The sequence below is a fragment of the Remersonia thermophila genome, chromosome 5 (assembly GCF_042764415.1).
Source record: "Remersonia thermophila strain ATCC 22073 chromosome 5, whole genome shotgun sequence".
Classification (NCBI taxonomy): Eukaryota; Fungi; Ascomycota; class Sordariomycetes; order Sordariales; family Chaetomiaceae; genus Remersonia; species Remersonia thermophila.
This window is the reverse complement of record NC_092221.1, coordinates 16030-42993: the sequence shown is the minus strand read 5'-3', so window position 1 is coordinate 42993 and position 26964 is coordinate 16030. Positions and strand designations below refer to the sequence as shown.

The 26964-nt window shown below is 58.8% G+C and overlaps 9 protein-coding genes and 1 non-coding gene across 10 annotated transcripts; 6 read left to right on the top strand and 4 right to left on the bottom strand.

Moving 5' to 3' along the window:
• Positions 1 to 829: 829 nt before the first annotated feature.
• VTJ83DRAFT_5258 (uncharacterized protein) lies at positions 830 to 3130 on the top strand (the record flags this gene model as incomplete). Its single annotated transcript, XM_071011838.1, has 2 exons — positions 830 to 2560; positions 2630 to 3130. 2 exons carry the CDS (start codon positions 830 to 832, stop codon positions 3128 to 3130), a joined length of 2232 nt encoding a protein of 743 aa, XP_070864633.1.
• A 510-nt stretch (positions 3131 to 3640) lies between these two features.
• VTJ83DRAFT_5257 (uncharacterized protein) lies at positions 3641 to 4771 on the bottom strand (the record flags this gene model as incomplete). The annotated part of the gene is made up of 1 exon (XM_071011837.1): positions 3641 to 4771. The coding sequence occupies one exon, from the start codon at positions 4769 to 4771 to the stop codon at positions 3641 to 3643; it is 1131 nt and encodes a 376-aa protein (XP_070864632.1).
• Positions 4772 to 5968: 1197 nt separating this feature from the next.
• On the bottom strand, positions 5969 to 6056 carry VTJ83DRAFT_t113. Its single transcript has one exon. It is a non-coding gene; the product is annotated as a tRNA-Glu (tRNA).
• Positions 6057 to 6761: 705 nt separating this feature from the next.
• Positions 6762 to 7579, top strand: VTJ83DRAFT_5256 (uncharacterized protein; the record flags this gene model as incomplete). Its single annotated transcript, XM_071011836.1, has 2 exons — positions 6762 to 7273; positions 7348 to 7579. The coding sequence occupies 2 exons, from the start codon at positions 6762 to 6764 to the stop codon at positions 7577 to 7579; spliced, it is 744 nt and encodes a 247-aa protein (XP_070864631.1).
• A 1300-nt stretch (positions 7580 to 8879) lies between these two features.
• VTJ83DRAFT_5255 (uncharacterized protein) lies at positions 8880 to 10532 on the top strand (the record flags this gene model as incomplete). Its single annotated transcript, XM_071011835.1, has 3 exons — positions 8880 to 9122; positions 9179 to 9326; positions 9382 to 10532. The coding sequence occupies 3 exons, from the start codon at positions 8880 to 8882 to the stop codon at positions 10530 to 10532; spliced, it is 1542 nt and encodes a 513-aa protein (XP_070864630.1).
• A 2381-nt stretch (positions 10533 to 12913) lies between these two features.
• On the bottom strand, positions 12914 to 14343 carry VTJ83DRAFT_5254 (uncharacterized protein; the record flags this gene model as incomplete). Its single annotated transcript, XM_071011834.1, has 3 exons — positions 12914 to 12920; positions 12985 to 13951; positions 14007 to 14343. 3 exons carry the CDS (start codon positions 14341 to 14343, stop codon positions 12914 to 12916), a joined length of 1311 nt encoding a protein of 436 aa, XP_070864629.1.
• Positions 14344 to 16892: 2549 nt separating this feature from the next.
• On the top strand, positions 16893 to 18622 carry VTJ83DRAFT_5253 (uncharacterized protein; the record flags this gene model as incomplete). The annotated part of the gene is made up of 6 exons (XM_071011833.1): positions 16893 to 16981; positions 17043 to 17535; positions 17591 to 18182; positions 18246 to 18268; positions 18328 to 18503; positions 18571 to 18622. The coding sequence occupies 6 exons, from the start codon at positions 16893 to 16895 to the stop codon at positions 18620 to 18622; spliced, it is 1425 nt and encodes a 474-aa protein (XP_070864628.1).
• Positions 18623 to 19442: 820 nt separating this feature from the next.
• VTJ83DRAFT_5252 (uncharacterized protein) lies at positions 19443 to 20951 on the bottom strand (the record flags this gene model as incomplete). The annotated part of the gene is made up of 1 exon (XM_071011832.1): positions 19443 to 20951. The coding sequence occupies one exon, from the start codon at positions 20949 to 20951 to the stop codon at positions 19443 to 19445; it is 1509 nt and encodes a 502-aa protein (XP_070864627.1).
• An 895-nt stretch (positions 20952 to 21846) lies between these two features.
• On the top strand, positions 21847 to 23310 carry VTJ83DRAFT_5251 (uncharacterized protein; the record flags this gene model as incomplete). Its single annotated transcript, XM_071011831.1, has 1 exon — positions 21847 to 23310. One exon carries the CDS (start codon positions 21847 to 21849, stop codon positions 23308 to 23310), a length of 1464 nt encoding a protein of 487 aa, XP_070864626.1.
• A 2629-nt stretch (positions 23311 to 25939) lies between these two features.
• Positions 25940 to 26964, top strand: VTJ83DRAFT_5250 (uncharacterized protein; the record flags this gene model as incomplete). Its single annotated transcript, XM_071011830.1, has 2 exons — positions 25940 to 26167; positions 26230 to 26964. 2 exons carry the CDS (start codon positions 25940 to 25942, stop codon positions 26962 to 26964), a joined length of 963 nt encoding a protein of 320 aa, XP_070864625.1.

Here is a 26964-nt window from a genome sequence, read left to right as displayed (position 1 = left end):
TTGAGTCCGGCCGAGCTGGTTGGCAACGGGCAACAAAATACCATGTCCAACCGAACGTGTGCCTGCCGCAATGGCCCGGGGCCCCTTGAACACCTCGCGTCTGGGTTCCACCAGTTTCTGCCGGCGGGCTATGTATGACCTGCGGGCTGGTGGCATCTCCAGCCCACCATAGGTATCATGAAGAAGGAACAAACACGCTGCCTATCCAGCCCGCGGGCAGGTACGTACCTGAGATAAGGAGGTGGTGTCGCCAAGACGGCCAGAGGGGTTCACGGGGTGAGCCGGTCGCCAAGCTCCCACCGGATCCGCAGACGGTCCAGGCTGCCAGAGAGACCCACCACGTTGTGCCAATCAACAGGGCCATTCCCACCAGTGAACTCCGCACTCGAGCATCGACCGTCGGTGAGTCTCTCTGCATTTGTTGTTTTCTCATTTGAAAAGCCCAGCAGCACTGCAGATACCTCGGCGACAGATACGCTGGATCCTCACGAGATGCTTGCAGCAACTGAAAACGAGGGACCGCCAACGTGCCTAGAGAGATACCGACCAGTGCAGCGTCCGTTGATGTTTGAGGGAGGCGATTCGGGATAAATCCTGAGGCCAGGGGGTGAAGAAAGCTGAGGCTGACTCAAAAAAGTTGACACACCCGTGGAGAGTGACGCGCGCGCAACCACCAGGACGCTCGATCGACAGCAAAGCGGCCTATGACAAGCCGCCGAAGCGTGCTCGCACAGGGCCTCGAGTGTTCCCCATCATAGGATCCAGGATCCATTCGTTATCCGCCGAACTGCCCCTCCGCGCCCCCCGACCAGCCAGCTCTCACACACCCATGAGCGGCTCACCCCGACCCCCAAAACGCACCAGCAACACGTGCGTCACCTGCCGCGCCCGCAAGGTCCGGTGCGACGGGCGCCAGGGTATCTGCACCAACTGTGAGCGGCTCGGCTTCGGCTGCTCGTACGACGAGAGCGTCGGCGTCGAGGTGGTCGGTCCGGGCGAGAGCAATGGACCTACGGCCATCTCGGTGCCGCGGCGCCGCGTGCGCCAGGCTTGCCAGACATGCCACGCCCGCAAGGCCCGTTGCAGCGGATCGCTGCCGAGCTGCGACCGCTGCCGCGCCCAGGGGATCGAGTGCGTCTACCGCCCCGGCAAGCGCTCGCTTCCCATGCAGAGCCTCGCCCAGGCCACCTCCCCGCCCTCGGGTACCGGACCCATGGACGTGGACGTCCCAGCCGGCCAGAACCCGCCCAGCAACTATGGCGCACCCGGCATCACGGCCAGCCCCGGCGCTGCGGGCGGCCCGGATTCGGGCCAGATCGATCTAGACGAGGCTTTGGTTATGAAGGCCTTTGACCACTTCTTCCGCCATGTCCACCATGTCGCCGTCTTCTCGTTCCTGCATCGCCCGTCCCTCATGGAGCGGTATCACGCCGGGTCCCTCGACCGAGCCCTGGTGCTCTCCATCGTCGGAATTGCGTCCCTTCTGACCGACCTCGGCACCGGCATGGTGGCCTACGGCAACCGGTGCGTCGACGAGGCCGTCTCCATGTGCCTGGCGGGCCTCGAGAAGCCCACCATCGCGCGGCTCCAGGCGCTGGTGCTGGCCACCAAGCACCGCATCCTCTCGAAGCGCCTCTCAAGCGCCTTTATGCTCCACGCCATCGCCAGCCGGTTCGCCACGGCGCTGAGATTGCCCCACGAGAATTCAAGCCTTTGCTTCCTCGCCCGCGAATCCCGCCGCCGCGTCATGTGGTCGATCTACATGATCGACGCCTCCCTCTCAACAGGCCAAGCCGACGTTGCCCTTTGGCCGTCCCCTGACCGCCAGATCCGCGTGCAGCTCCCGTGCAACGAGCGAAACTTTGACTTTGACCTCCCCGAGGCGACCGAGCCGCTCCAGTCCCCCGGGCCGGATGCAGCCGGCGTGATCCCGCCGCTCCCGGACGTGTTGGGCCTCATCGCGCTGCACATCCGTCTTTACTGGCTACGCACGCGCATCTCAGAGTGCATCTCCCGCGCGGCGGCCTCCCCGTCGCCCGAGACGATCGTGTTGTTGCCGGGCCAGCTGGCCGAGTTCGCCGCCGAGCTGGACTTCTTCGACGCGCGGCTGCCTGCCTCGTTCCGCGAAAACGAGGCCAACTTCCGTCTCCGCAGCTACTCGCAGCGCCTTGGCATCTTCGTCATGACGCACCTCCTCCGCCGGCAATGCCATCTCGACCTCTACCGCGTCTTCCTGTCGGGGCTGCGCGAGGCGCTCCCTTCAGCCGTGCTCGATGGCATGGATCCGCTCTTTGTCATGCACAAGCGCCACACCTGCTACGAGCACGCCAGGGCCATGGCAGACATGTTCTCGCAGCTCCTGAGCTTGAGCGGCAACAAGCCGCCGGTGGCAGATCTCGACCTGCCCGGTTGTGCCTTCCAGTGCGTTCGGGTCTTGTATCACGGGCTCCAGACAGATAACGCGGCTCTTGGCTTCACACAAGATCGTGTTCGGGAACTTGCCACCGTGTGCCTCCGGGCAGCGCGTCTGTCCACCACGGGGCCAGCTTCTGCCAGCATTGTGAGTTTCTCTCATCTGTTTTTTGTCCCTGTTCTGGTCAGAGAACCCCTGTTGCTCACCGTGAAACAGCAAGCCGACATCGAACGGATCATCAACAACGGCTTGTCGCTACCCGAGGTCCCTCCATCTCCTGAAACAGATCCCATGACGCTCATGACACCGACGCCGCCAGCGAGCCGTCCCATGGACCATGTGCAACAACATCTCAGTCCCGTGCAGGTGCCAGCCATGGGCCCACCGCTCGCGCCCTTGAGTATGCCCATGACGGACGCGCGCGTCTCGACCGCCGCCGCAGCGGTAATACCCAGCGTCGCAGCTGTTGTGAGCCCCTCTGCCACCGCTGCTGCCGCTGCCGCTGCTGCTGCTGCTGCCGCCGCCGCCGCTGCTGCCGGCCCCGCCGGCCTGGCGCCCTCGCAAGCCAGTGCCGTGACGAGCGCGAGCAATGCGTTTGAAGAAGCCACGCAGGCTCTCAATTTGGGACCGGACTTTTTCGGCATGGAGTTGTGGTCGGCCGGCTTGCCCGATGGTTGGAACGACATGGGGCAGTTTGCCGATGGAGCGATCTCATGACGGACCCCCCAGCGCCGCGGTTTCGGGCACTTTTTGGTTGTCCTTCCTGTCGATGTGTAAATTGCATGGTTGTCTGGTTTGCAAGTTCGGATTCATCGGCGAAGAAGGTTGGCTCCCTTTTATCCCCAGGAGCAGTCAGACACGTGCGCGTGGGGTGCATCGGGGGATTGGATCACGATGTTTGGGTTACGAGCAGTTGTGGGGATCCGCAGTTGGGGGCGAACGTGAGTGGATGGACGGTGAGGCCGTGGCCATGGCCCTCGATGGTGACGATGCGAACGAAATACATACAAACAACAGGTGGATGCCAGGCAAAAGCATTCATTAGATTAATGATCATGATCATATCTCGGCTCATCTACATCATTCACACATTAATATGTACCCTAAATAACATTGCATCTCCTCGGTGTGCAGAAAGTTTTGCTCATTCCGACACGCTCGTTTGCTCGTTTCTCCCCCCGTCAGGGAACGCAGCCCTTTATCCATCCGTAATGACGCAACGCATCATCATCGCAAGAGCGGCGTCTCCTCGGACGGCCCAGTCTCGTTGTCCCGCCTGATACCCACGGCAACCACCGTCGTGGCGCTGCGGTCCGGGTCGACGGTGCGCTCGCGGTATATCCAACCAATGCAAATTCCGGCCCCAGGTCCGAGGACAAACGACGCAACAGCCACCACGAACGCAGTCCTCCAGCCTGCCTCGACCAAGATCCAGTACAGGACCGTGAGCCCGACGAAGAAGGCGTCGATGGTGATGAGCTTGAGCGCCGACCGCGTCATCTCGCGGCAGTCGTCGGGCTGGGTCAAGGTCCAGAGGAAGTGCACCTGGGCCAGCACCGAGCAGGCTATGGGCACGGCGTAAACGGCCAGCAGCGCACAGCGGCTCGATTCAAGGTGCAGCGGATCGTGCCAGCGCGGGTCCCGGCCCAGAAGCAGGACCAGTCGGCGCACCGCCTGGCGCGCAAGCGAGACCCAAACGGGGAAGAAGAGCCAGGCCAACACGGCCGCCGGGTGGTTGGTGACCAGCATGGCCAGCGAGGGCACGACGCAGCCGACGGCGACGGCGACGGGGATGGCGACCGTTTCAGCGAGGCGAGTCAGGTGGCGCATGTTCTCGCCAAAGACAGGGTCGGTGGGACCAGGGAGCGGTGGGGAGGGGGAGCCGCAGCGACGGGCCATGATGATGGCGCGGCCGCGGTGGAAGAAGGCCGGGATGATGACGAGCTGCCAGACGATGGCGCCGCCGACGAGGTCGAAGACGAGCCAGGGCCCGGTGGGGTAGGCGATGAGCACGCTGGGCGAGTTGCAGATACGGGCGGCCTCGACGGTGCTCACGGTGAGCAGGCCGGCGATGAAGGCCAGGATGACGGCCATGAGGCCGAAGGCTCGCACCGAGGCGCCGGCCTCCTGGAAGAAGCTGACGAGGAAGCAGGCGGGGCTACCGAGGACGGGGATGTGCGACAACCATGGCAACCGAGAGCGCGCGTGGCATTGCGAATAGAGCATGTACGTGTTGGTGTCGCTGTGGATGAAGAGGGTGACGCCCGTGGCAATGGCCAGCAGCACCGGCACTACGAGAAGGTAGCGCAGCGAGAAGCTGTGCACCGCCGGCCTGGGGCGGCGGGGTCGAGCGTCCATGCTTGCGGTGCGAAGGTGTTGTACGCGGTTCGATTCCCTCACCGTTGAATGCCTTTTCCTTGTTCACAAAGATATCTGTGTATCACATCCGCAGTCGGGGTCCGTCGGTTCGAAAAGCCGAGCGAGGTTGGCACACGCTGAGATTTCCGCCGCCAGCGGAAACGCGTGAGGGATGGCGTCTGTGATGAAACCTCGTGATTGTGGTTTGCGCTTGGCGCTGGAATGATCTTGGTGGCGCCCGCTTTCCATCCCGGTCCCTACCGAATGTGGGGGAGTGCGGGGTCCGCGTGGAACCGCCCAAGCCGTGGGGACGCCTGCAGTGGGGTCGGCTGCCGTTGACGGGTGCGGACCGATGTCCGGGCTCCACCAGCTTGGCTTCTTCCTGAGAACCTCGACCCGACAGCTTCCGTCAAGGTCACCCGGTGGTTCAGAAGAAGGAATGAAAGGAATGAAGTGCAACATTCTCCAAGGACCGAAAGAAATTCCTTGTTGGCCGAAGCAATGCGGTGTATTGCTCAATGTCGCTTGTCGCCTCCAAAAATCGAGATATCTGTTAGTGGTTTGGGCTTGATTACGGAGAGTGGGCTCCCGGCTCCGAGCTTTCTGGATATGAACGGATGAACGGATGGTCTCAAAGTATATCAAACTGCCACCCCATGCTGAATTCCATATTGATTTAGGTGCCTGGCGCCCTCCGTGGACATCAGACACTGTGACCTCAAGAACCTTGGGAAGGTGGGTATGATTGGGGCCTTACAGGGAGCACCGCTCGCCAGTGACATCCTTAAGAAACCCAAGGCTGCCTACGCAAATCAGGAACTAAGCTTGACGGTCAGCCTGTAGCAAGTCACGACAGACTTTCATATTGCCGTGATGAAAAGACCGTCAGGAGCTTTCCGATCAAGCCGAGGGGCCTCCCAACTCGGCATGGACTGGCCGCAAAGGGCTTGCTGCACGAGATCTTCTGGACGCGGCGGTGGAATTCTGGATCGGCAGACAACCATGGCCAGGTTTTGTGATACCGATCAGGAATGCAGGTATCTAGATACAAGGAGGGTCTTTTACCGTAAACTTTTCAGATCATCACTGATTCCGTGGCCAAGACTGTTCATAACCTGGATCCATGGTTGAAGCATGAGTGACGATTGTTCACATGTTGACCAGAGTTGAACCAAGAGGCCAAAAAATATACCATTCCTTCCATGCCGGGGTTCGAACCCGGGTCGCCAGAATGTTCATAGCAAAGATGAAAATCTGGAATGCTAAACCACTACACTACATGGAAGTATCGATTGTTGCAGGAAAATGCAGTCACGGCCGTTATCTGTCAGACTCAGCTCTCTGAGCTTCAAGGCAAGAGTGCCTTCGGGCCTTGCCTTTCCATCATCACGTGTTGTGTGAGCTCGGCCAACAAGCCCATCTCAACCTCTCCGTCCAAGTACCTTACCTTGGATGCGGGTAAGTATTTGGTGCTTCTGGCAGTGTTTGATTCTTCAATTTTTCCCCAGCCTATATTTCGGGGCTTTTGTTCATATCTGCTGCATAACATGTTCGAATACGCCCCGGAACTAGCTGCCAAAGTATTGCTGATAGTCAGAAGCTGCCAAACAAGAGCACTTACACCTCACTTCTCCGCCTCGCAAGGCACTATTTGTCGCCAGTATCCGTGTCGTCGATTTCGGTGATGCGACCCGTGCCAATCATGTCGTCACAACCAAACTGCCGAAGCTCAACGGCTGCGTTACAAACCTCAGCAAAATAACTCCAAATGCTTGCCCGCACAAGTTATTCACCAACTCTATTAGCCATATTGTGGCCTGGGCCGCTCGCCATTAAAAAGGATGTGCAGAGATTGAGCTTTTTCCACCTCGCCCACGCCTCCAGCCACGACACGGTACCCATATAAACACGCAAGAACGTGTGTACGAACCCCCTTCAAAGACAAGCTCCTCCGTAGCAATACCGCTTACTGATTTTCCAATCCCTCGCGATGCATTACCGCTCTCTTCTCGCTCTTGGCGTTATCGGCCCTTCGCCGGCCTCGGCGCTCGACTGTACTCGCGAGTTCCTCAAGACCAGCGCCGACAGCCTCTTAGCGGCTCTGGAGACGGGTGACCCAAGCATTCTGAAGCCCGTCTCGGAGGCTCTCGTCTACCACCAGAACTTTGCGGAGACCAAGATCGAAACGGGAATCCTGTCGAAGGGCGTCAAGATCGATTACAGCAGACACAGTCTCGACACCGCCCAATGTGCCACCTACACTGAGGTCGTTTCGGCCACGGGAGCGGCGCCGTATGTCATCGGTACGCAGATGTTCTTCACCGATGGCGCCGTGTCCAAAATCGACACGCTCGTGACCACGACGGGCGACTGGCTCTTCAACGCCACAAGCACGCTGTACTGGACCAGCCGTGAGGATTGGGGCGCCATTCCTGAGGACAAGCACGAGTCATTCGAGCTGCTACCGGTGCCTACCTGGACATCTTCAGCGATAAGAGCATCGTCGTCCCCTGGGGGCATCCGTGCTCTCGGCTCGAGGGCCGCATGTAAACCGGTACAGGAGGCCCTAATCATAGGTGCGAGGTCGGCATCCCGAGCGGCGTCTCCCTGACCAACCGCCGTTATGTCATCGACGAAACTGTCGGCGCCGTCTCTGTGTTTCTGAACTTCGCAACGCTTCCCGACAGCCACGAGTTTCGTGTGGAGAAGGGCAAGCTCCGATATGTGCACACCGTCACCGTGACCAACACTCGCGGAAGGTCCAGGAGAAACATCAAGGGCATGCAGGCTCGCCCGCCTCAGTGGTAGAATCCTCTTGATGTCAACCGGATGCGATTTCCTGGCAGCAAATCGAAAGGCCAATCATTTCTTTCAGCGACCGTCTAAGAAAATAACGTTTTACTATACAAGCCAAGTCTGGAGACTACGGATGCCAAGCACCTCCATCAGCCTACCACAGTACTTGTCGGCCTTGGCTCCTGACCTCTAGTGTGTAATATATGTAGAGAAGGAACCTCTGAAGTCAACATGAAGCATACATACTACATCTTCCTTCAACCTGGCACCCATTTGGCCTTGTCCCCAGTCTGCTATCTCATAAAGGTGCCTCCGCGTACTCTACCTACGTTTCTGTGCGCGGCATTTCTTAACGCTTGAACCGCGTTCACCCAATCGCGACGCTATCCTCGACCAAGGACGCCAGCGAGCGATTTCCGCCGTCATTTCAACTGAGTGCTATCAAGCCGTTCCCTCGTATCCGTTTGTCGGCGAACGTGTCCAATGCTGAACCGATACAACAGAGCACATCTTGGGGTTCGTAAAACAGCCTATCCACGAGGATCCTTTTTTTTTCTTTTACATCGCCATGTATTACCGCGAGCCCATGTTCAGCTCGAAGAGGCTACAAATGGGCGTTCACAGACCTCCAGCAGGAGGCAGCGGGTAAGCCGCCACCTCCCCAAAGTACCTTTCCTGAGGTACATTTTTAGTTTGAGCTGTCGCTTTGTAATCCTACTGCAGCTTTGCCCTCCTCCTGCATGGTTATGCGCGCGACATGGCGGCAGCCTAATCGGCGTGTTGCGATATTATTTGCTAAGCGACAGGGGCCTTTCGTCAACTGCAGGGTGAGCGTCAACCTCCACGATCATTGGTGCCAACCCGGCAGATCAGGGAGATGCGCAACGGCCTGGACCCAGCGCCTTGCGCGGGTAGTACCCGAATGAGGATCCCGTGTTGTCAGCGCCCACATAACCCCCCGAAGTTGGGCATTTTGGGCTTGCCGAATCCTATCTGCACACGCTTGTTTCAGGACCGCTCCACGCCGCCCTTCATCTGTCTGCATGAACCGCTGCTTCCCCTGTCCGGATACCACGCCGGAACCCTCCCTGGCTCCTCTTGGCAGGGGACCGCAAACAAAACCGTCTCCTCCAGCACGATGACTTTGCTGACTGCCCGACCTCATTTATTGTCAACCTACCTAGCTCGCATCCTTTCCCTGGCGCCGTGCCCCAACTCTTCCGTTACCACCGGCCAGCTCCGTCTTCGTGATATCTTCGGCCTAGGTCATCAGTCCACTTCACACAAAACTTCAGCCCAGGCACCAGCCGCTATGGGAGACGAGGCCCCGCCCGCTGCCCTCGCAGCGCCCGCTGCTGGAACTTCCGCCGCTCCTGCTGGTAGCCAGAACGAACCTCAGGAGCCCCTAACCGGCCCTCCCCAGAAGCCCAAGCTCAGGCAGAACTGCACGGCCAGACCCACCCGCGAGGAGATCGCCTCGCTCACCTCCCCCCGTCTCTACACCCCCAATCCGTTCAGCCGCAAGAACACGTCCCTCGACATTGATGACTACTTTGTATGTTTTGCAATGCCTGCGAGGTCTTCATGGAACTCCGCTGATCCTGGCTCCAGACCGGCCCGCGTGACATCCAGAAGCACTCGAAATGGCCCCTGTTTCTGCAGATGCACGGGAGCATCCTCCCTAAGCTCGTCGTGCCGCTGCTTTGCGTCGCCGCTTGGGCGTCGTGGATCACTTGCGTCCACGTCCTGGTCGCGCCGAGTAGGCCACCCTTCTCCCGCCTGTCCGAAGACGTGCTGCTGACAGACCGGCGTAGTCGCCATCGGAAGCGTCCTGCTTACCGTCCTCGGTTTCGTGGTTGGTCTCGGTCTGTCGTTCCGCAGTTCTACGGCGTACGAGCGTTACGCGGAAGGCCGTCGCTACTGGGCGACCTTGATCCTCACGAGCCAGAGCCTCGGCCGCGTCTTTTGGATCCATGCGACCGGACGAAACGACATCCCCGAGGAGGAAAAGGGAGAGGCTCAGAAGAAGGATCTGCTGGAAAAGCTCACCGTCATGAACCTCGTCGTCGCCTTCTCGGTCGCCCTCAAGCACCGGCTCCGCTACGAGCCGTACACTTGCTATGACGACATCTCAAGCCTCGTCGCCCACCTCAACACGTTCGCCCTCGCCGCCACCAAGGAGGACCATGATAATGCCCACCGCGCGTTCCAGCGCCAAGGCTTCTTCAAGAGCGTCGGCACCTACCTCGGCATCTCCTTCGCCGAGAGCAATCCGCGCAAGGCCATCAAGAGGGCCGGGCGCCCCCTTGGAAACCTGCCTCTCGAGATTCTGTCGTACCTGGCGAGCTATACCGACGAGCTCTCCCTCTCGGGCAGGCTCCCTATTCCCATGCACCAGACGACGGCCTACAACAACATTTCCGCCCTGAACGACGTGCTGGTAGGCACCGAACGTGTTCTCACCACGCCGCTCCCCATTGCCTACTCCATCGCCATCTCCCAGATCACCTGGGTTTACATCCTGCTTCTCCCCTTCCAGCTGCTCGGCACCGTCGGCTCCCAGACCTGGATCACCATTCCTGCCACCGTCGTCGCCGCCTACATCATCCTCGGCATCCTGTACATCGGCCGCGAGATCGAGAACCCCTTCGGTCAGGACGTCAACGATCTCCCGCTTGAGGGCTACTGCGCCCAGATCGCCGCCGAGATGGACGTGATCGCCAGCCGCCCCAGGCCCAACAGCACCGAATGGATCGAGTCGGGAGAAAACCGCGTTCTGTGGCCCCTGTCCAGCTCGGGCTGGCCCGTTTGGATGAGCCGCAGCGAAGAGGCGATCCGCGAGGCCGTCATCCACAAGGTGGAAGCAACATTCCTGAGCCAGAGGGCCGATCTACCAACCCTCGAGGACGGCTCTGAACCTAAGAAGAGCAGCGGTACGCACAGCAAGGATTCAGGAGAGGTTTAGAAACCATGGGATGGTCCATTCAGGCTGCGGTTGCTTCTAGCGGCGTCGTATACGTCCGTTTCACCGTAGTTCGATCTTGTGTCTACAAAATGTTCTTTTTGAATCGGCGTTGGAGGATAGGCGTTGTGAACATCCAAAACAGGGTCGGCAGGTTTTCTCAGCAACAACGGGGGCAACTAGTATGTTTTAAGGGAGTTTAAGGGAGCTACTCAAGACCAATACTAAGATACATGGTCAGCGCTTGGTCTAGTCCCTCGTGAACAACTTTTGGGCACAGATGGAAGGTGAAATGTTGGGGTAGGCAGCGTCCCAGCGCTACCCTCGCCTGTTTCCCCCTGTTTTCCTTTTTGTCAGTTTTCATATTTCTGTTTCGTCATTTCTCTCTCCCTCTTTGTTTTATGCTCTTCTATGTAGACACGTAGTTCTCCTTTTTCTCCTGGAGCCTTTCATTCTTTGCTTTAATACTGACTCCAGAAATCCCAAGTGTTACCACCCCAGTACCTTTGGCCAAACTGCCATTTCATAAACGGCGTGACGAGAACGTCATCCTTGTGCCCGGTCCGGCGGTGGGCTCGGCACCAGAGCGAGTGCGCCACTCAACGACACCGGCCTGATCGATCCTCAGGGACCTTTTGGGTCCATGGTTCGTCACATAGGGACAACAGCAACGGACCTGGTAGTGTAGTGTTGGCAATGCCGTCGTAGCAGGCATGTGGATGGACTCGCGCGCAAGGACACTTTCCCATCCGGACTTGGTTGCTGTTCATGATGGTCCCATGGAGGGAAATGCTTTGACGAGACATCTCCTAGGGAAAATCCGATGCGCAAGGCTCGCAATATGGAGTCAGCCATGGACTTCACCGAGAATGAGCCGTGGGGTTCGTTGCGCGGGAGGCTCAGATGTCCGCACGCCCCCAACTTGACGGCTTGTGCCAACATGCTCAACAATGAGCCAAACGGAAGTAAACCCCCCGGGACGATAACGTCATTACTATTGAATGCCCATTATGTGCTAAGCAGCAAGGAGTGTTAGACATTTACTCCCCATCCTCCAGGTCTCTTAAGAAGGACCCGGGCATCAAAGTTCACACTCTATGTCGGTCCTATCCTCAGAGGAGCGTTGCTGGTTAGAAAGCAGCCAGAAAGGAAGGATATCCAGGGGAAATAATACCCAACGCCACAATCCCGGACTGTCTCTTGTCAATCAAGCGATCAAGGGGTCTGCTGACCCAGCGTCGACTGCGATGCCCAGAGTGTACAGTCAGTGAAGCTAGTGAAGTGTCCGATAGCATACCTCCATACATTTTGGTAGCGTCTCTTTCGCAGTGTTGACCGTGGAAATGCACTATGGGACGCATGCGAATACACGGCGAATCCTTCTAACCCGGCGCTAATTGCTAATAGTGTAGATAACCATCATCAAGTGGACATCTACCAACCGCATCGCATATGAGCAGGACATTTATTTACATGCCGATCTGTGAAAACCATATCGCCTGGATGGTGTGCACCGGCATCCCATCTGTTTGCCACGTCCAAGGCCGTCCGGAATACTCCAACAACTTCTTTCGTTCGTAGGCGCCTCCAGCACGTCCGCGACGGAACCCTAGGATAGAGTTCTAGTCTCAGAAAGGGCGATCCGCCGGTAATGTTCATAGTGGCTAAACACCTTGTTGTGTACAGCCAGTTCTCATGTGATCCATTGTCTCTTGCCCCGAGCATAAGGAGAGGGGCGAGGAAGCGGAGAAATGGCTCTACCCTCCGAGCCTCTTCGATTCGATCGATTTGCCGAAATCCCCGGCATCAGCAGGAACTCGTCCCGTCGAGGATATGGTATGATTGACGGGCTATTCTACGAACGAAACAGATGCCAACAACTTGGAAACATCCACCGAGCCGAACAGCGCCAGAGTCGATCCTCCATTCCATTGGTGGCCGACCTGAGGCAAACAGTCGCATGTGAAGGAAACATGGAAGGGAAATGGGGGTTCGCGCTGGAGGACACAGCGCACAGCCAGGCACATCGGCAGCACCGCCGATCCCCGAATGTTTGCTAGTTTCATCCGAAATGGACGGCACATCTTTCCTCAATGTTGCAATGTGTTTTGGGGGGTCCATTGCATGACGCCCGAAACATCATTCACGACTTCCGCCACCACTCAAAAAGGGGGTGAGGCAACAGCCGTGCCTCGTTTTCCCCAACATGGAGCGCGCTCAAAGAACAGTCTCCCACGTCAGAGGCCCTTGACGGAACAACGCACAACGTAGGTCATTTCACAATCGACCTGGAAATTACCAAAACGCCCCAACGCCACTGCTATGCAAGCGGGTGCCGTACTCGCCATGATATGCGAAACAAGCCGAGAAAATAGACAGGGCCATCAGAATCTGGAATCCCGCCGTCAGCGAAACGAGCCCGGATGGAAAGCGGTGGTACCCGGGGCGCACAAACCTGATTTCATAGCTCCCAGCTCGTGTCATGTATCGTACCCACTTGACGCTGGAATAATTGCTCTTTTCGAACACCTTGAGGTACCTCACCAAGAGACCGGAGCTTGTAAACATCAGAAGGCTGAAGCTCATGCTCAGAGGCGGCCTGCTCCAGGCCTTTTGGTTGGTCATGCTCGTAAGCTCGGCCTCGGCGCTCAGGACGAACTCGCTTTGCCCCGGAAAGCGGCCGATCTTCCAGACGATGTTGTTCTCGGACGGCTCGTACTTGGCCTTGCCCTGCGTGCAACGCTCCGTGATCCTGGCCGTGTTGAGCGGGGTCGGGATGCGCACAACGACGTTGGTAGCGAAGAGCTTGGGGCCAAAGTTGGCGCGCACGCCGATGCTGTATTCGACCTTTGTCTTGCCGACCTCGTTGACGATGGCGTGGACCTTGAAAGGCAGGTTGACGTTCTCGGTGGCGCGGTAGCGCATCAGCTCGAACTCGCCATCCGGCGGGATGAAGCTGATGATGCGGTCGCTGTCGAACTTGCCGAGCTTCACGCACTGGTGGAACTGGCAGTCCTCGAGGGTCACGCTGCCGGCGGCGGCCTTGGTGGCCTTGCTTCCCATCTTGTTGCCACTGGGGAGGCTATGCAGGCCATCGTTGTCGAGGAGGAGGCGGTCGTTCAGGCCGAACTTGCACTCAGGGGTACCGCTGAGGTAGGCACGCATGATAATCTGTCCGGTGACGTCGGCGCGCAGCACGGCGCCGGTCGCGCTCATGAGCAGGTTGACATCTTCGATGACGTCGACAAAGGCTTCATTCTTGCGGTACTTGACATCGGCCTTGCGCCATGACAGGGCGCCGGTGGCTTGCATCGTGATCTTGGTGGATTCTTCGGGGCGCTCCGACTTGACGCCCTCGGTCGTGATGTACATCTTGAGCGTGTCGGTCTCGGTATTTTGAGGGTAGCCAAAGTCAATGATTTCTAGGCCACGAAGCGGTCAGCTGGGCGAACGAGCCGTCAGGGGAATCCCACGAACCATCCAGGAGCTCATAGACCAGGACAAAGTTGTTCTTGACAGCTTCCTCGTCGAACTTGCCAAAGTAGCTACGGCCCAGCTGGATCAAGCGGTAGAGGAATTCGAAAACGAGTGCGGCATTGGCATTGCTCTTGGTTATGGCCACCAGGTAGATGTTTTCGTGTTTGACATGGCTGAAGGTGGTGCTGCCCAGAGTCAGGATGGGCGACCGGACCTGGGCGTTGCTGATGACCTGGATGCGGAAGACGTCGGCGAGACGGGGGCGGCAGTCGTTCCGGAAGGCCCTGAAGATCAGGTTTTCGCCTTTTTGGTTGAAGATGAGAATGCCCGACAACATTGTATCGTTGGAGGGCCAGCCTCGTTGCGACGCGATGAACAGTTCCCCACGGAGTCGCGTTCAGGGGACAGGGTCGAGGTCGGGACAGAGTTGGTGTTTGTGGAGTCGATGGGGGAGCGGCAGAATATCACCCGTTTCCGGCAAGTGGGTCACTTATGGGTCTGGGCGGTGAGGAGGGAACCTAGCTCGGGGACCTGCAGCATGCAGCCGCCAGACCTCAAGCCTCGATTCCATCTCCGCTCCCCCCTACATGCACAATACACGATGAACCCCGTGGGCGGGGGAGTTCAAAATATCATGGGGTCTGGCTCGAGACAAAGAGCAGGGCTGGAGTCATCCTGGACGAGAGTTGGCGCTCGTGGCGAAACGGCTCGACCACCGCCGACTTGGGGGGGCTCGAGAAAGTGTCGGCAAAGTCGATGCATCTTTGAACGGAGACATTGTGACGTTTGCCAGAACGCTGATGGTGCATCTGCGTTGGCGAAAGGGTTCAATACCAAGGAGCGCAACGGGCTGTATACAGATGCCCCTCGCGTTTTCTTGTCCCTGGAGATATCGGACACGCTCAAAACCGGGAGAGAATCGTAAATAGCCATGTTTGTGAAGGGAATCAAGAAGGGAAGATGGTGGAGGGACATGGTATCTAGGTGAGGCGGGAATGCCCAGGTTCTCCAAAATCCGGTCTCTCTTAGGCCTCCGACGCGGGCGCCAAGGATCTTTTGTAGCGGTTCCACGACCTGCAAGCTTCCATTGACGCGCAGCTCCTTGGACAGGCTTCGAGCAAGAACCGATGGTTGAGTTTCCTGCCCGGGGTCACGTCCTGGACCGTGACAACGGAAGGATCTCAGACGATGTCTCGCCCGCATCGGCGGGGACCTGGTATATGTTGACCACCGACAAAAGAGCCTTCATGTCGAGATTGCGACAAGCTGGCAGAACGCACTCTGGACCTGTGTGATATCAGCGGAATGGTCATTACCAAAGGCCGCCACATGGACGTGGGCCGATGGCCCAATGGACGAAGCCAAGCTCCAGCTGCGCTGGTCAACGTTGCTGCCGGACTGGCGGAGGGTTGAGCAGCTGGTGATGCTTCCCTATACGGTTCCCAGGCGACCTGCTCCGGGCTTTTCTGTTCGAAAGCGGCATTCCCTTCTCATGCCGGGCCAAGCTCTCAAGGTCCCTTGACTTGGCGCTCGCCCAAGAGGTTCGGAAGACCGATCACGGTACCACGAAAGGAGAACCAGGACGGGATGACGCCAACGGCCGCAGCCCCGAGCGGTCGTGCGGTGGCGTTTCTGGACATCTCGAAGCGCTGACCGGCTCATCGGGCACAGTACCGGATGACCGAGCCCTTAGGCGGAGCATCCCCGGTCTTCCTTTCGGCTCCAGATCATGGACTCCAGGCTTGGCATCGCTCACCCCGAATTCTGTGCAACCTTCCACGATGCGATGATGTCCCATCTGGGGTGCGGAGGGCGGCTCCTAGCCTGATTTGGCAAAGAGACTTGCGGGTGACCTGACAGAGTACGTTTTTCCCCCCAGGAACATGTCAACCTTGGGTTCATGCCGAGAGTGGGCAGCATAAACATCCGCAACGAGGCGATATTACAACAAGAATCGATTGGGAAGCTTCTTGCCAGGATCTTGTTTTGAAACAGAAACGGATCGAAGAACCGATGGAAGCGCCGGGCAAACGGAGCGGCATGGACTTTTCACACCATGGCACAAAAAACATCAGCTCCGAGACGGTCCTGAGCCGATTTGAACCCAAGGAAAGACGTGCCGCCAACGCGACGAGGCGGCATGCATGTCCTGCCCGGCGGCCAAGCCGGGAAGCATGTCCCAATGGAAGGTTTAGCGATGCAACGCGCACGACAGAAACGGTCGTGTAAGGTGGAAGGGCACAGGGGACCCGACGTTGGCAAGTGGGGTGGGAGTTCCCCTCGACCTGACCTGCTGGTACGTGCGGAAGCGTGCATATCCAGTAAACGGCCCAATCTCCGCCAACCGGGTTCTCGTGACGGGCGACGGCGGTGGAACCGGGTTGCTGTCGGCATCCTTAATTGACGTTGTATCCAGCAAATCTCGGAGGCCGACGTTCCTGAATCTCCTGGAAGGGAAGGGGCGCGGCTCTTTATGCGGGGCGTGAAGCAAGGACCAGGGTAGGGCTTGGCCAGGTCTGCCGAGACGTTCGGCGGAAGAAGCGTGCGGCATTCCGGGATCGCTTCGTTCTCGTTCTGGACGCGGCGCCGTCGACGCAAACCTGCTTTTGCGCTGGTTGGCCTGCCATGGCTTCCGCGAAAGGCATGATGCCAAGGAGGAACAGTGGCTCTGGCGGACTCAACCGTCCGCGCTTTCAGCCCGATGATCCGGCCCCCCTGTCCGGCGATGGACGCCCGCCATCAGCCTTGAGACGTACGTAGCTCGCGGTCGAGGCGAAACGAGAAGGGCATAAAAAGGCCGTCCGTCGTCCCTCTCGAGCCGGCTTTCTTTCTGCTTCCTCACGGCACACGACCACCGACAAGTTTCCGTGTAGTGTCTGGGACAAGATGGCCAAGTTCCTGCTCTCTGCTGCCCTCGCGGCTACCGCTCTTGCTGCTCCCGTCGTGGAGGAGCGCCAGAACTGCGCCCAGCTCTGGTGAGTGCCTTTTCGCATACAATGCTTCCACTTCCACGCATCCTGCTAACACCCACCTCAGGGGCCAGTGCGGCGGCAACGGCTTCAGCGGCCCGACCTGCTGCGTCTCCGGCAGCTCCTGCGTCAAGCAGAACGACTGGTACTCGCAGTGCCTGCCCGGCAGCCAGGTCACCACCCCGTCGTCGCCCTCGACCACCTCGACGACCAGCCGCTTTTCCACCTCCACCTCGGCCGGCGGCGTGACCTCCATCACCCAGGCTCCCACCCGCACCGTCAGCATCCCGGGTGGCGCCTCCAGCACCGCTAGCTACAACGGCAACCCCTTCGAGGGCGTGCAGCTGTATGCCAACAACTACTACCGCTCCGAGGTCCACACCCTCGCTATCCCTCAGATCACGGATGCCGCCCTGCGCGCCGCCGCCTCCAAGGTCGCCGAGGTCCCGAGCTTCCAGTGGCTCGACCGCAACGTCACCGTCGACACCCTGCTGATCCAGACCCTGTCCGAGATCCGCGCCCTGAACGAGGCCGGCGCCAACCCGCCCTATGCCGCTCAGGTACGTCGACCGACGCGCGCGCAAGCCAGACGCATCCCGCTAACCTCTTGTCCAGATCGTCGTCTACGATCTCCCTGACCGCGACTGCGCCGCCGCCGCCTCCAACGGCGAGTGGGCCATCGCCAACAACGGCGTCAACAACTACAAGGCCTACATTGACCGCATTCGCCACCACCTCGTCACCTTCTCGGACGTCCGCACCATCCTCGTCATTGAGCCCGACTCGCTCGCCAACATGGTCACCAACATGGACGTCCCCAAGTGCCGCGGCGCCGCCGACACCTACAAGGAGTTGACCGTCTACGCCCTCAAGCAGCTCAACCTTCCCCACGTCGCCATGTACATGGATGCCGGCCACGCTGGCTGGCTCGGCTGGCCCGCCAACATCGGCCCTGCCGCTGAGATGTTCGCCCAGATCTATGCCGACGCCGGCAAGCCCGCCTCCGTCCGCGGTCTCGCCACCAACGTCGCCAACTACAATGCCTGGAGCGTCTCCTCCGCCCCGCCTTACACCAGCCCCAACCCCAACTACGACGAGAAGCACTACATCGAGGCTTTCGGCCCTCTCCTCGACGCCCGCGGCTTCCCTGCTCGCTTCATCGTTGACCAGGGCCGCAGCGGCAAGCAGCCTACCGGCCAGAAGGAGTGTAAGTAGATCTCCGTCTTGCCTCTGGGACCGCCGTATCCAACAGCCGCTAACATGTTTACAGGGGGCCACTGGTGCAACGCTATCGTATGACATTCCCGTCTCCAACCTTGCTCCCCGCCGACGTGAAACTAACCTTGTCCTAGGGCACCGGCTTCGGTATGCGCCCGACCGCTAACACCGGCCACAACCTGGTCGACGCTTTCGTCTGGGTCAAGCCCGGTGGCGAGTGCGACGGCACCAGCGACACCACCGCCGCCCGCTACGACTATCACTGCGGTCTCGAGGACGCCCTCAAGCCCGCCCCTGAGGCCGGCCAGTGGTAAGTTCTCTCCCACCTCCCAGCCCCTTACAACTTGCATGCACGTGCTAAATCAAGTACCCAAAAGGTTCAACGAGTACTTCCTGCAGCTCCTGCGCAACGCCAACCCGCCGTTCTAAGCGGTGGTCTGTCCCGGAGGACCGACGACAGCCCCACTTTTCGGGGCCCCACTTTGGCCAGAGACCTGTGCACCCCAATGATACATCTTGGCTGAGATGCATCAAGACAAGCTTTCTTCTGTACATAGTTGCTGCCCGGGGCAAACCGGGGGCGCTTTTTCCCAGTACATAGAATTGAATTTGGGTTGGATGGAGAGAGACAACTTGATTTCTACATGTGCATTCCTCTGATACCTCGAGGCTGAGCGAACAAGCATCGGTCTTTCGAACCTTAGTCCATGCATGACTAAGGTAGATCCGACATGGGCAAGACGAGAATGACGTCTCTGTCACATCTCTGAGGCGTGAAGACTGTGAACTGGTGAGAGTTTTGCAACAGACCACAATCATTTATGGCATAATTGGAGGGGAAAATTGTACTGCGAAAATGTTCAGCTCTTGACAGGATTGAAAACCTTATCCGAGGCAAGACCAAATCGCATCGAGACCTCCATAGTCCTGAAGCTTGCATATTAGTGACGCTGCATGGAAGTTGTTCCTCCACGGGATAATGGGAAGATCCCACCCGTCGAGCAGGTGGAGGGCGATATCTTGCAACGTGACTGATGTTCCAACGTGGCTGTTGTGGGACGTCACTCCCGGGCGATCCAGATATTCTGGCACAGATGGTGGCACTGGACCACCAGCAAATCTCTGTCCAGTCCATCTTTCTAAGCATGCTTGTTGCAATGTGTTCGCACGACGCGGAGCTTGGTCGACATGATTCGGGTCAAAATAACAACTCGACAGCTTCTTCATTACGCTCATCCCTGTGATCTATTTATTGATTCCCGAGATTAGAGTCAAACACCACCTCTAACCTCCCCTCCAAGGCCCTGTCCAGGCCGGGCTTGATGCTATCGGCGAAGTCGCAACTTACAAACAAGATTCCCAGCTCCTGGCTTGTGTACCAGCTCGCTCGATCCATGTTCCCTGACCCAAGCACAACATACCTGCCGTCGACGACGGTGAGCTTCAGATGAGAGTGCACCGGTTCTTCCCGGTGTCCCTCCATCCGATGCTGCGGGTCGGTGGCCCGTCCGCGGAAGTAACAGACGCGGAGACGGCCTATCCGATGCCCGACCTCCGTGTCCTCGGCCGGATCTGCCTGCCCACCGCGCTTTGCGAGCCTCTTGGATTGACGGACAAGCGAGCGGACGCACCACGACGTCGTGGTGCCGGAAGTGACGAGCTGCTCGAGGAGCATCATGCCGGTGTTTGTGACCACGGTGACGTCGACGCCCCGAGCCAGGGCATCCAGCAGAGCGCTGAGGACAGACTGGCACGTGATGTTAGGCGTTTGGAGGTAGATGGACCTCTCGGCCTGTTCGAGAAGCTGCAGGACGGCGACGTTGAGAGGGGTGCCGGGAGGCTGGGGGGCCTTCTGCCACGGGAAAGGACGGAAGCGTGGATTGCGATGGGACGCAGAGGGGAGGACGAGGGTCGGAACCGGCTCGGGGAATCGGAAGGTTGCATGGTGATGCGCGCCGCTGGATGGCGAACCAGCCGGTCCCTCCAGGTAAGCCTCCCCGCTCTCCGTGGCTTCGCCGCGCTCCGTGTCCGGGGTGACATGGGGGTCCTCCCAGGTCCGCGAGTAAAAGGAGAGAAGCTCCCGAACGGCATCCCCCGTGAGCTCGACGGAGGCCTCGAGCCAAGCCTCCCAGCTGATGTTGCAGCTCGGCACGAACGCGCGACGGCGATCGATGATGACGAATTTGGGATGCATCACGCTGAACGGCAGGAAGAACAGGCTCTTGGCCTGAAGCTGGATCCCGCCGGCCTCTAAGACGTCTGGGTCCGGCAGCCCGAGCTTCTTGGACCACGCGGAAGGTGGGTAAACGTAGCCGTGCCGCGACTGGGGGTGAAAGAGCTTCTGTAGCAGCGATCTTGATGAGAAACAGATGCGGAACCGGAGCGGCGGAATGGGAGCATCTCCTCTGGCGAGCGCCTCTTGGATGCGCTGGCGGCGGCCATGGGCGAGCGTTGTCAGAGCGTCGTGCAGTGCTGCCAGGGTCTTGGAAGGCGCCCAAAAGCAGGTTACAAGAATGACTTCGTTTTCGGCGTCAAGGATGGCCGGGAGGAGGCTCTCGATGAAGATGGATGCGCCTGTTCCGATCCGAAAGCTCCTGGGCTGGCTGGTGGTCACCAGTCGCTCGCGCTCCGACGCATCGTGGAGCCCGAGGTTGGGGAATGCGCGATTCCAGCTGGACGCGTGAGACGTTGGATAGAACCCATTGCCTAGCTCCAGCCGTCTGAGAAACTCATGCACGAAACTCGATGAAAAGCTCATTTCCAGCTTCGGTTGGTGATGATGGGGAGTGAGGTCCAGCAAGTGAGTGTCCTGTCACGATTCATGAAGTTCCGACTCATCCACGAACAACCCTAACCCTCCAGTGAGATGCTGTTTCTGTTTTATTTTCCAGGTGAACATCATGGCTCTCATCTCCATGATGCTTGCTCACCATAACTTGGCAATGGTCGGAGTTGATATGGGGCGGAGAGACGGCTCCGCTCTGCTGTCAACTCACAATGGCATCAACAACAATAGCAGTCCCGTTACCTCCTGTGCACCTACCAATGGGCTTGATGGAATGAACGGCGCAATTGAGCCCCGAGCACGCAGTAGTTATGTATAACATTGGTCTCTCGAGACGTTCGATTTCCTATTCAACCCCGGCATCGGGTGCCCACGACAGCATTCTGAGGCGATAGCAACCATGAGCGGCAAGGAAACCCCGTCGGATCGTGACAGCAACGCCGCGCTTGACAACTCCCTCGGGGTGATCATTCCCGAGGTAAACGCTGGATCTGCACGTGGGCGAACCGCGCTGTAACAACAGATCTTCGACTCGTGAGTTCCATATCTATGGACGATGTATTAGTTATGTACACAATCCCGCATGAATACCGCTGGAAGGGTCTCGAGCGGCTGAGCAGCGCATGCTCCATTTCAGCTTAGCGCCCGACGGCAGGGGGCCGGAGCGAAACACATACATAGTACCCGGACATCTTATTCGCGGTCATCCAGAGCTGAGGTCGTGTTCAAATACTAGTACACTTGTTGGTGGCGCCGCTGGGTTGTGCACCCGTCCAATAACCCTACTGCTACGTGCGCTTCCTACCCGACTTCGCAACTTATCTCGGCCATCCATCGTTGGTATCGTCCACGGCGACGATCGGCGGCCATGAGCTTCAACAGGCTTTCGACAGCGGGAACCATGGCTAATAGCGCTTCCACGCCGCAGCCACAGTACATTCCATATCGGCCGCAACAGCTCGCCCAACATCCCTCTCATCCGCAATCGCCACCGCAGTCGTATCACCACCACCCGGGTCAACCGCATGGCTCTCCCTCTCCGATGCCCTATCAGGGCCATCCGGGACCTCAGCATGCGCCGCCGGCCAGCATGGATCCCGGCATGGCCCCGGCTGCGCTGCCTTTTCAGAGGAAACCGGTAGGCGGCCCCGGTTCCCCTCCTCCTGGTGCCCAGCAGCCATCGCCCATGCCCATGGTGCGTCATGGGCAGGGTCAGCAACCAAGCGCCCCGCAAGCATTTGGCTATCATCTGCCACCATCGCCAGCCCCGGGCTCTCATCCTCAGCATGCTGGTGTTTACCAATCCCTTCCTCATGGCGCTTCCAACGCTTATTATCCTTTCCGCGGATCTACTGCACAACAGCAGCCCGTCGCTCAACCTCAACCCTGGCTGGGCTCGCCGCCGCCGCCGCCCCCAAACGTCTATGAGATGGAGGCGCCCTCCTGCGGTCAACCTCCAAGGATCGGGCCCTCTGGAAGCGCCGCATCGGCGTCGCCGCCGCTCCAGCCGCAACCCCCCGGATTCATTCCAGAGCTTCCCGGATCGGAGCAGAAGGAGCCCTTGCCAAACCCTACGGTCCCTGCGGCTGCTCCAGACCATCCGCCAACTACATCGGTACCTGACAGTTCGGGATTGATTCCCGTCGAAAAGCCCGGACCCCCGGATCATGAAGGCCTTATTCCCTTTGACCCGGCGGAAACCCAGGCCCCAAGCCTGCTGGTTCGGACTGCTCATCCGCAGCAGCCGGCGGTGATCTCGCACCCGTCTCATGCTGGCCTCGCGCCCTACCCCTTTGCGCAAAACAAGACACATCACGTGCAGCAGCAACAGGGCTTCCACGGGGGATACGTCTCTGAGAAGCTCCATATTGCCCAACCTGTGTCCGTCTCTCCAGATCCACCTAGCAGCACTCCGGTACCCCCGACGGCTTCTTCAGCTCCTCCATGCAGCTCACAGATGCTGCCTTCCATGATGAAGCACCAGCAGCCTCAAGTTTCATCGCCTCCCACACCGGCGGCTGGCGCCGACTTCCATTATGCTCCCGCTCCGGTCGTGTCACCTTCTCCACCGTACTATCAAGCAAAAATCCGCCCTGGCGCGGGGATCGCAAGCCGGCGGTCCCTGTCAAGCGCCGCCCCCACTGCCCCATCTCACCTACCATCCCCAAGCGTCCATGGCGCGCAAGCAACATCACCGGCAGGGCCTACGCCAATGCTAAGTCACGCCGAGAGGCCCGGGACAGCATCTGTGATGGCCTGGACCTGTGAGAGTGCATACGGCGGAAAGGAGTGGTTGGAAGCTGTTGTTCAAAGGAAGAAAACAACTATCTGATGTGCCTCTCCTGGAGGCTCCTTATATACACGATGGATGCCCAGAATGGCGGTCTGAGCAGGCAGAATGCCTGCTGGGGTTCAGGACCAGGGTATGAGTCCCCATAGATCCTGTCACAGCATCATACACCCCCGCTGCCTTCCCGGTCCAGCCACAAGCATACCCTACGCAGACGCTTCCAACCGCCCCTCATCCTGCACAGCCATCAGCCATCCCCTCATTGCTCTCATTCGCGCCGCCACCACAACAGCCAGGGAAACATTCAGGAGCGAGCTCGACCCTGCAAGGCTTTGCCTCGTCCGTGTTCAGCAAAGACACGGTCAAGTGGAGCAAGAAGACAGCTAGCCGGTTCGGCGGCGCGATCAAGCAGGCGGCATCATCGGCCCATGCGGCTGCCACCAGCATTCAGTTTGCAGCCGTTCAGGCCAACGCGCTTTATAGGCAGAAGTCTATGGCGGTGGCAACAAATGCCGAATGGCCTGTTTGTGCTCCCTCCCCCGGACAAGGCCTCCTGCCCGCTGCGCACGCCCGGACGTGGTCGGCTCAGGCTGGCGGCAACCCCGGAGTTCCCATGCCCTACCCTCCAATGCCTTCTGTGCCTCCAATGACTTCTGCCACTCCGCCAAACCTTATGCCCCAGCTTGTACCCTAGGCCGCCAGCGGGGTGCCGCAACCCGGCCCTCAAGGGCCAACCCCAACGCTTTGGTCACAGGGCCAACCCATTAGCGTGGGTGCCGCGCCGTCCGCACCCGTAGGCCATCATCTTCAATCCCACGCGACACCACAATCTGGTTTCCCAGCGCAACCTCTAAGACAGCAAGGGCCCAATAGCCCGGTTTCCCCACAGGTGTTTGGTCCCCAACCTGTCCACCTGGGTCATACCGTGCAGCTGCAACCGCAAGCCCAGACGCAGACCCAAACGCCGCTCCATCCACAGTGACTGACACCTATTGCTCAACAAGCAGGCACCGCTGGGATGGGTGGCTTGGTGACCAAATGTACAGCATAAGCAGGTGGGCGTCCAGCCACCCCATCCTGAAGCATATCAGGCGCCTCACCCCGCCCAACAGCATCGGCAGCCTCGTTCATTCCAGCCATCCCAACCCCATTCGATGAATCAGCCGTATCAACAATGGGCATCCAACTTTGCTCCTGTTCTGGGTCAGCCCCAGGTTGGCTGGCAACAACCTGCCCAAAAATGGATCTCGCAACCGCAGTAACAGCGGATTTGGAGTCCCACTCCAGCCCCGATTCAGGGCACATCGCCCGACGCGCAGTCACAGCCACGACCCCAACTGCCATATCAACAGCAGCCCCAACCACACACTCCGGCGTCACATCCGCAGCCGGGCACCATGTGGAACGCTCCGTACAAGTAACCCCAACGTGGACACTCTGTTCCGGACCTAGCGCTCCTCCAGCGGCTCTCCCGGTCCTGTATACGGCAGCACCAGACCGGCCCCCGGTCCCGTCCATCCAGCCGAGCATCCCGTATTCTCATCCAGGATATCTCCATCCTGGGCAGACACCCGCTTCAGTTCAGCCGCCACGTTAACAGGGTCAATCGTACGCATAATAGCCCACGCCTATGTCTCAACAGAAGATTTCCCCGCGGCAACCCCACGCCCTACAGCAAGGCTCTAGCGTCCCAGTCACGGCGCCAGCAGCATCTTAGTTAGATAGACCATTCCCACTGCCACGATGCAGTAATAACGACGCCAACTGGGCCACCCGCGCCAGCGATGAGCGTTACCCCTGCCCGCACTACCGCACTTGGGCCACCTAGTTATTGGACTGCAAAGCCACCAGTGAGTGGGCCCGGTCCAAGCTCGGTGGGGGAGGGGTGATGTTGTTAACAGCGGGGCGGCGCAGGACGACAACACTATTAGCGTGGATGACGGAAAGAAGGAGATGGAAAAGGCTAGAGGTGCCAGCAACTCACATAAGCGATGTAAGCTTTCTCGTGTTGCGCGGGCCCAGAATGACGGACGGGCGTTCCCAGTCGGAACGATGAAATCGATTTATGTAGTGTGAACACTGTAATTGAATAATGTCTTCTACGTGAATACCTTACCTATCTACATTAAATACTTAGCACCTCATGCTACCTAGAGCGGTAGATACCTTGAAGACTAAAAACACTGGCCTTACGCCCGGCTTGTGAGATTGTCGGCTGGTCAGGCAGGACAAGCATTCGGGGGGTTATCCGCTGCCCTGTTTCCATGACTCTCCTCCTCCCTCCTAATACTGCAGAATTGTTGAGCACCATGGTGTTACTCCGCAGTTCATGATACAGAGTTCCAGCCATACACATTCTATGCCAAAGGATATGGTTTTCGTGCGGACTCGTCTCAGTTGCAGAGGACCATGGCCATGGTCTGGGGAGTGGTTCGTTCGGGGGGTTACATCAAGGGTTAGGGTCTGGTGGACATAACTACCGCATTATGAGCCTCCTCATCACATTGCGAACTTGTGGCATGGAATCTTGTTACCGAGCGACAACAACCTGAGACGCAGGGCTGTGAAAAAAAATACTTGTATCTCAAACCCCCAAGGTGCAAGAAACTCAAAACCCTGTCCGGCCTATCATAATCCCAGAAGAGCTCTCCAAACGCTGGGGACGGCAATCATGAGCCGCAGAAACGTCCTGCTCTGTTTTGACGCCTTTGGCACCCTCTTCTATCCCAAGCCGTCGGTTCCAGAACAGTACGCCTCTGTTGCTAGGCAATGTGGACTTGTCAGCGTCACAGCCGAGCAGGTCAAGAAGTCCATCAAGGTGGCCTACTCAGCGGCAGAGAAAGCCCACCCCAATTACGGCAAATCCACCGGGATGGGAGCTGAGAAGTGGTGGACAGACGTAGGCCATCTCCTGCTCACCAGCATTCAGCATTCGGAACAGGGTTGTTTGACGAACTCTAGGTTATCCAAGAAACGTTTCAGCTGATCACCGGCTCCCCCAGCGAGGACCTGCCAAAAGACCTGGCTCCTAGGCTCTTACAACGCTTTACTTCATCCGACGGGTATGCGATGGCGCCCAGCGTGGCCACGCTTCTCAGATCCATCAAGGAACAACAGCACCGGAACCAACGGAGCGGTCCCCCCCGGATCCTGGTTGGCGTCATCACCAACTCGGACGACCGCGTGCCCAGCGTCTTGTCTTCGTTCGGCCTGCGGGTGAGCCCCGCGCGGTTTGGCACCCACTTTGATCCCACCGAGCTGGCCCAGAGGCAGCAGAGCCAACCATACGACGTCGATCTCCATTGCATGTCATACGACGTAGGTGTCGGGAAACCTGACCGACGGATCTTCGACGCCGCCGTGCGCATGGCAGACGAATTGGCCACGTCGGCTGCCTTGGTGAAGTCGGCCGTAGCGGAGGGGGACGCCGATCCAGGACATTCGTCTTGGCTCAAGATTTACGTTGGTGACGAGTACGTCAAAGATGTCGTGGGGTCACGCGAGGCTGGCTGGTATCCGGTTTACGTAGGCCCCGAGGATGAACTCCCGGACCAGGAGCGCTTCGTGAGTCTGAAGCAGCTGACCCACGCGACAACGTTTGATGAGGCCTTCTCCAAGAACACCAGCCGGGCAACGATACGGGCACACAGCGTGCAAGAGTTTCTCGAGTGGCTGCTGGAACGCTGTACGTTTTGA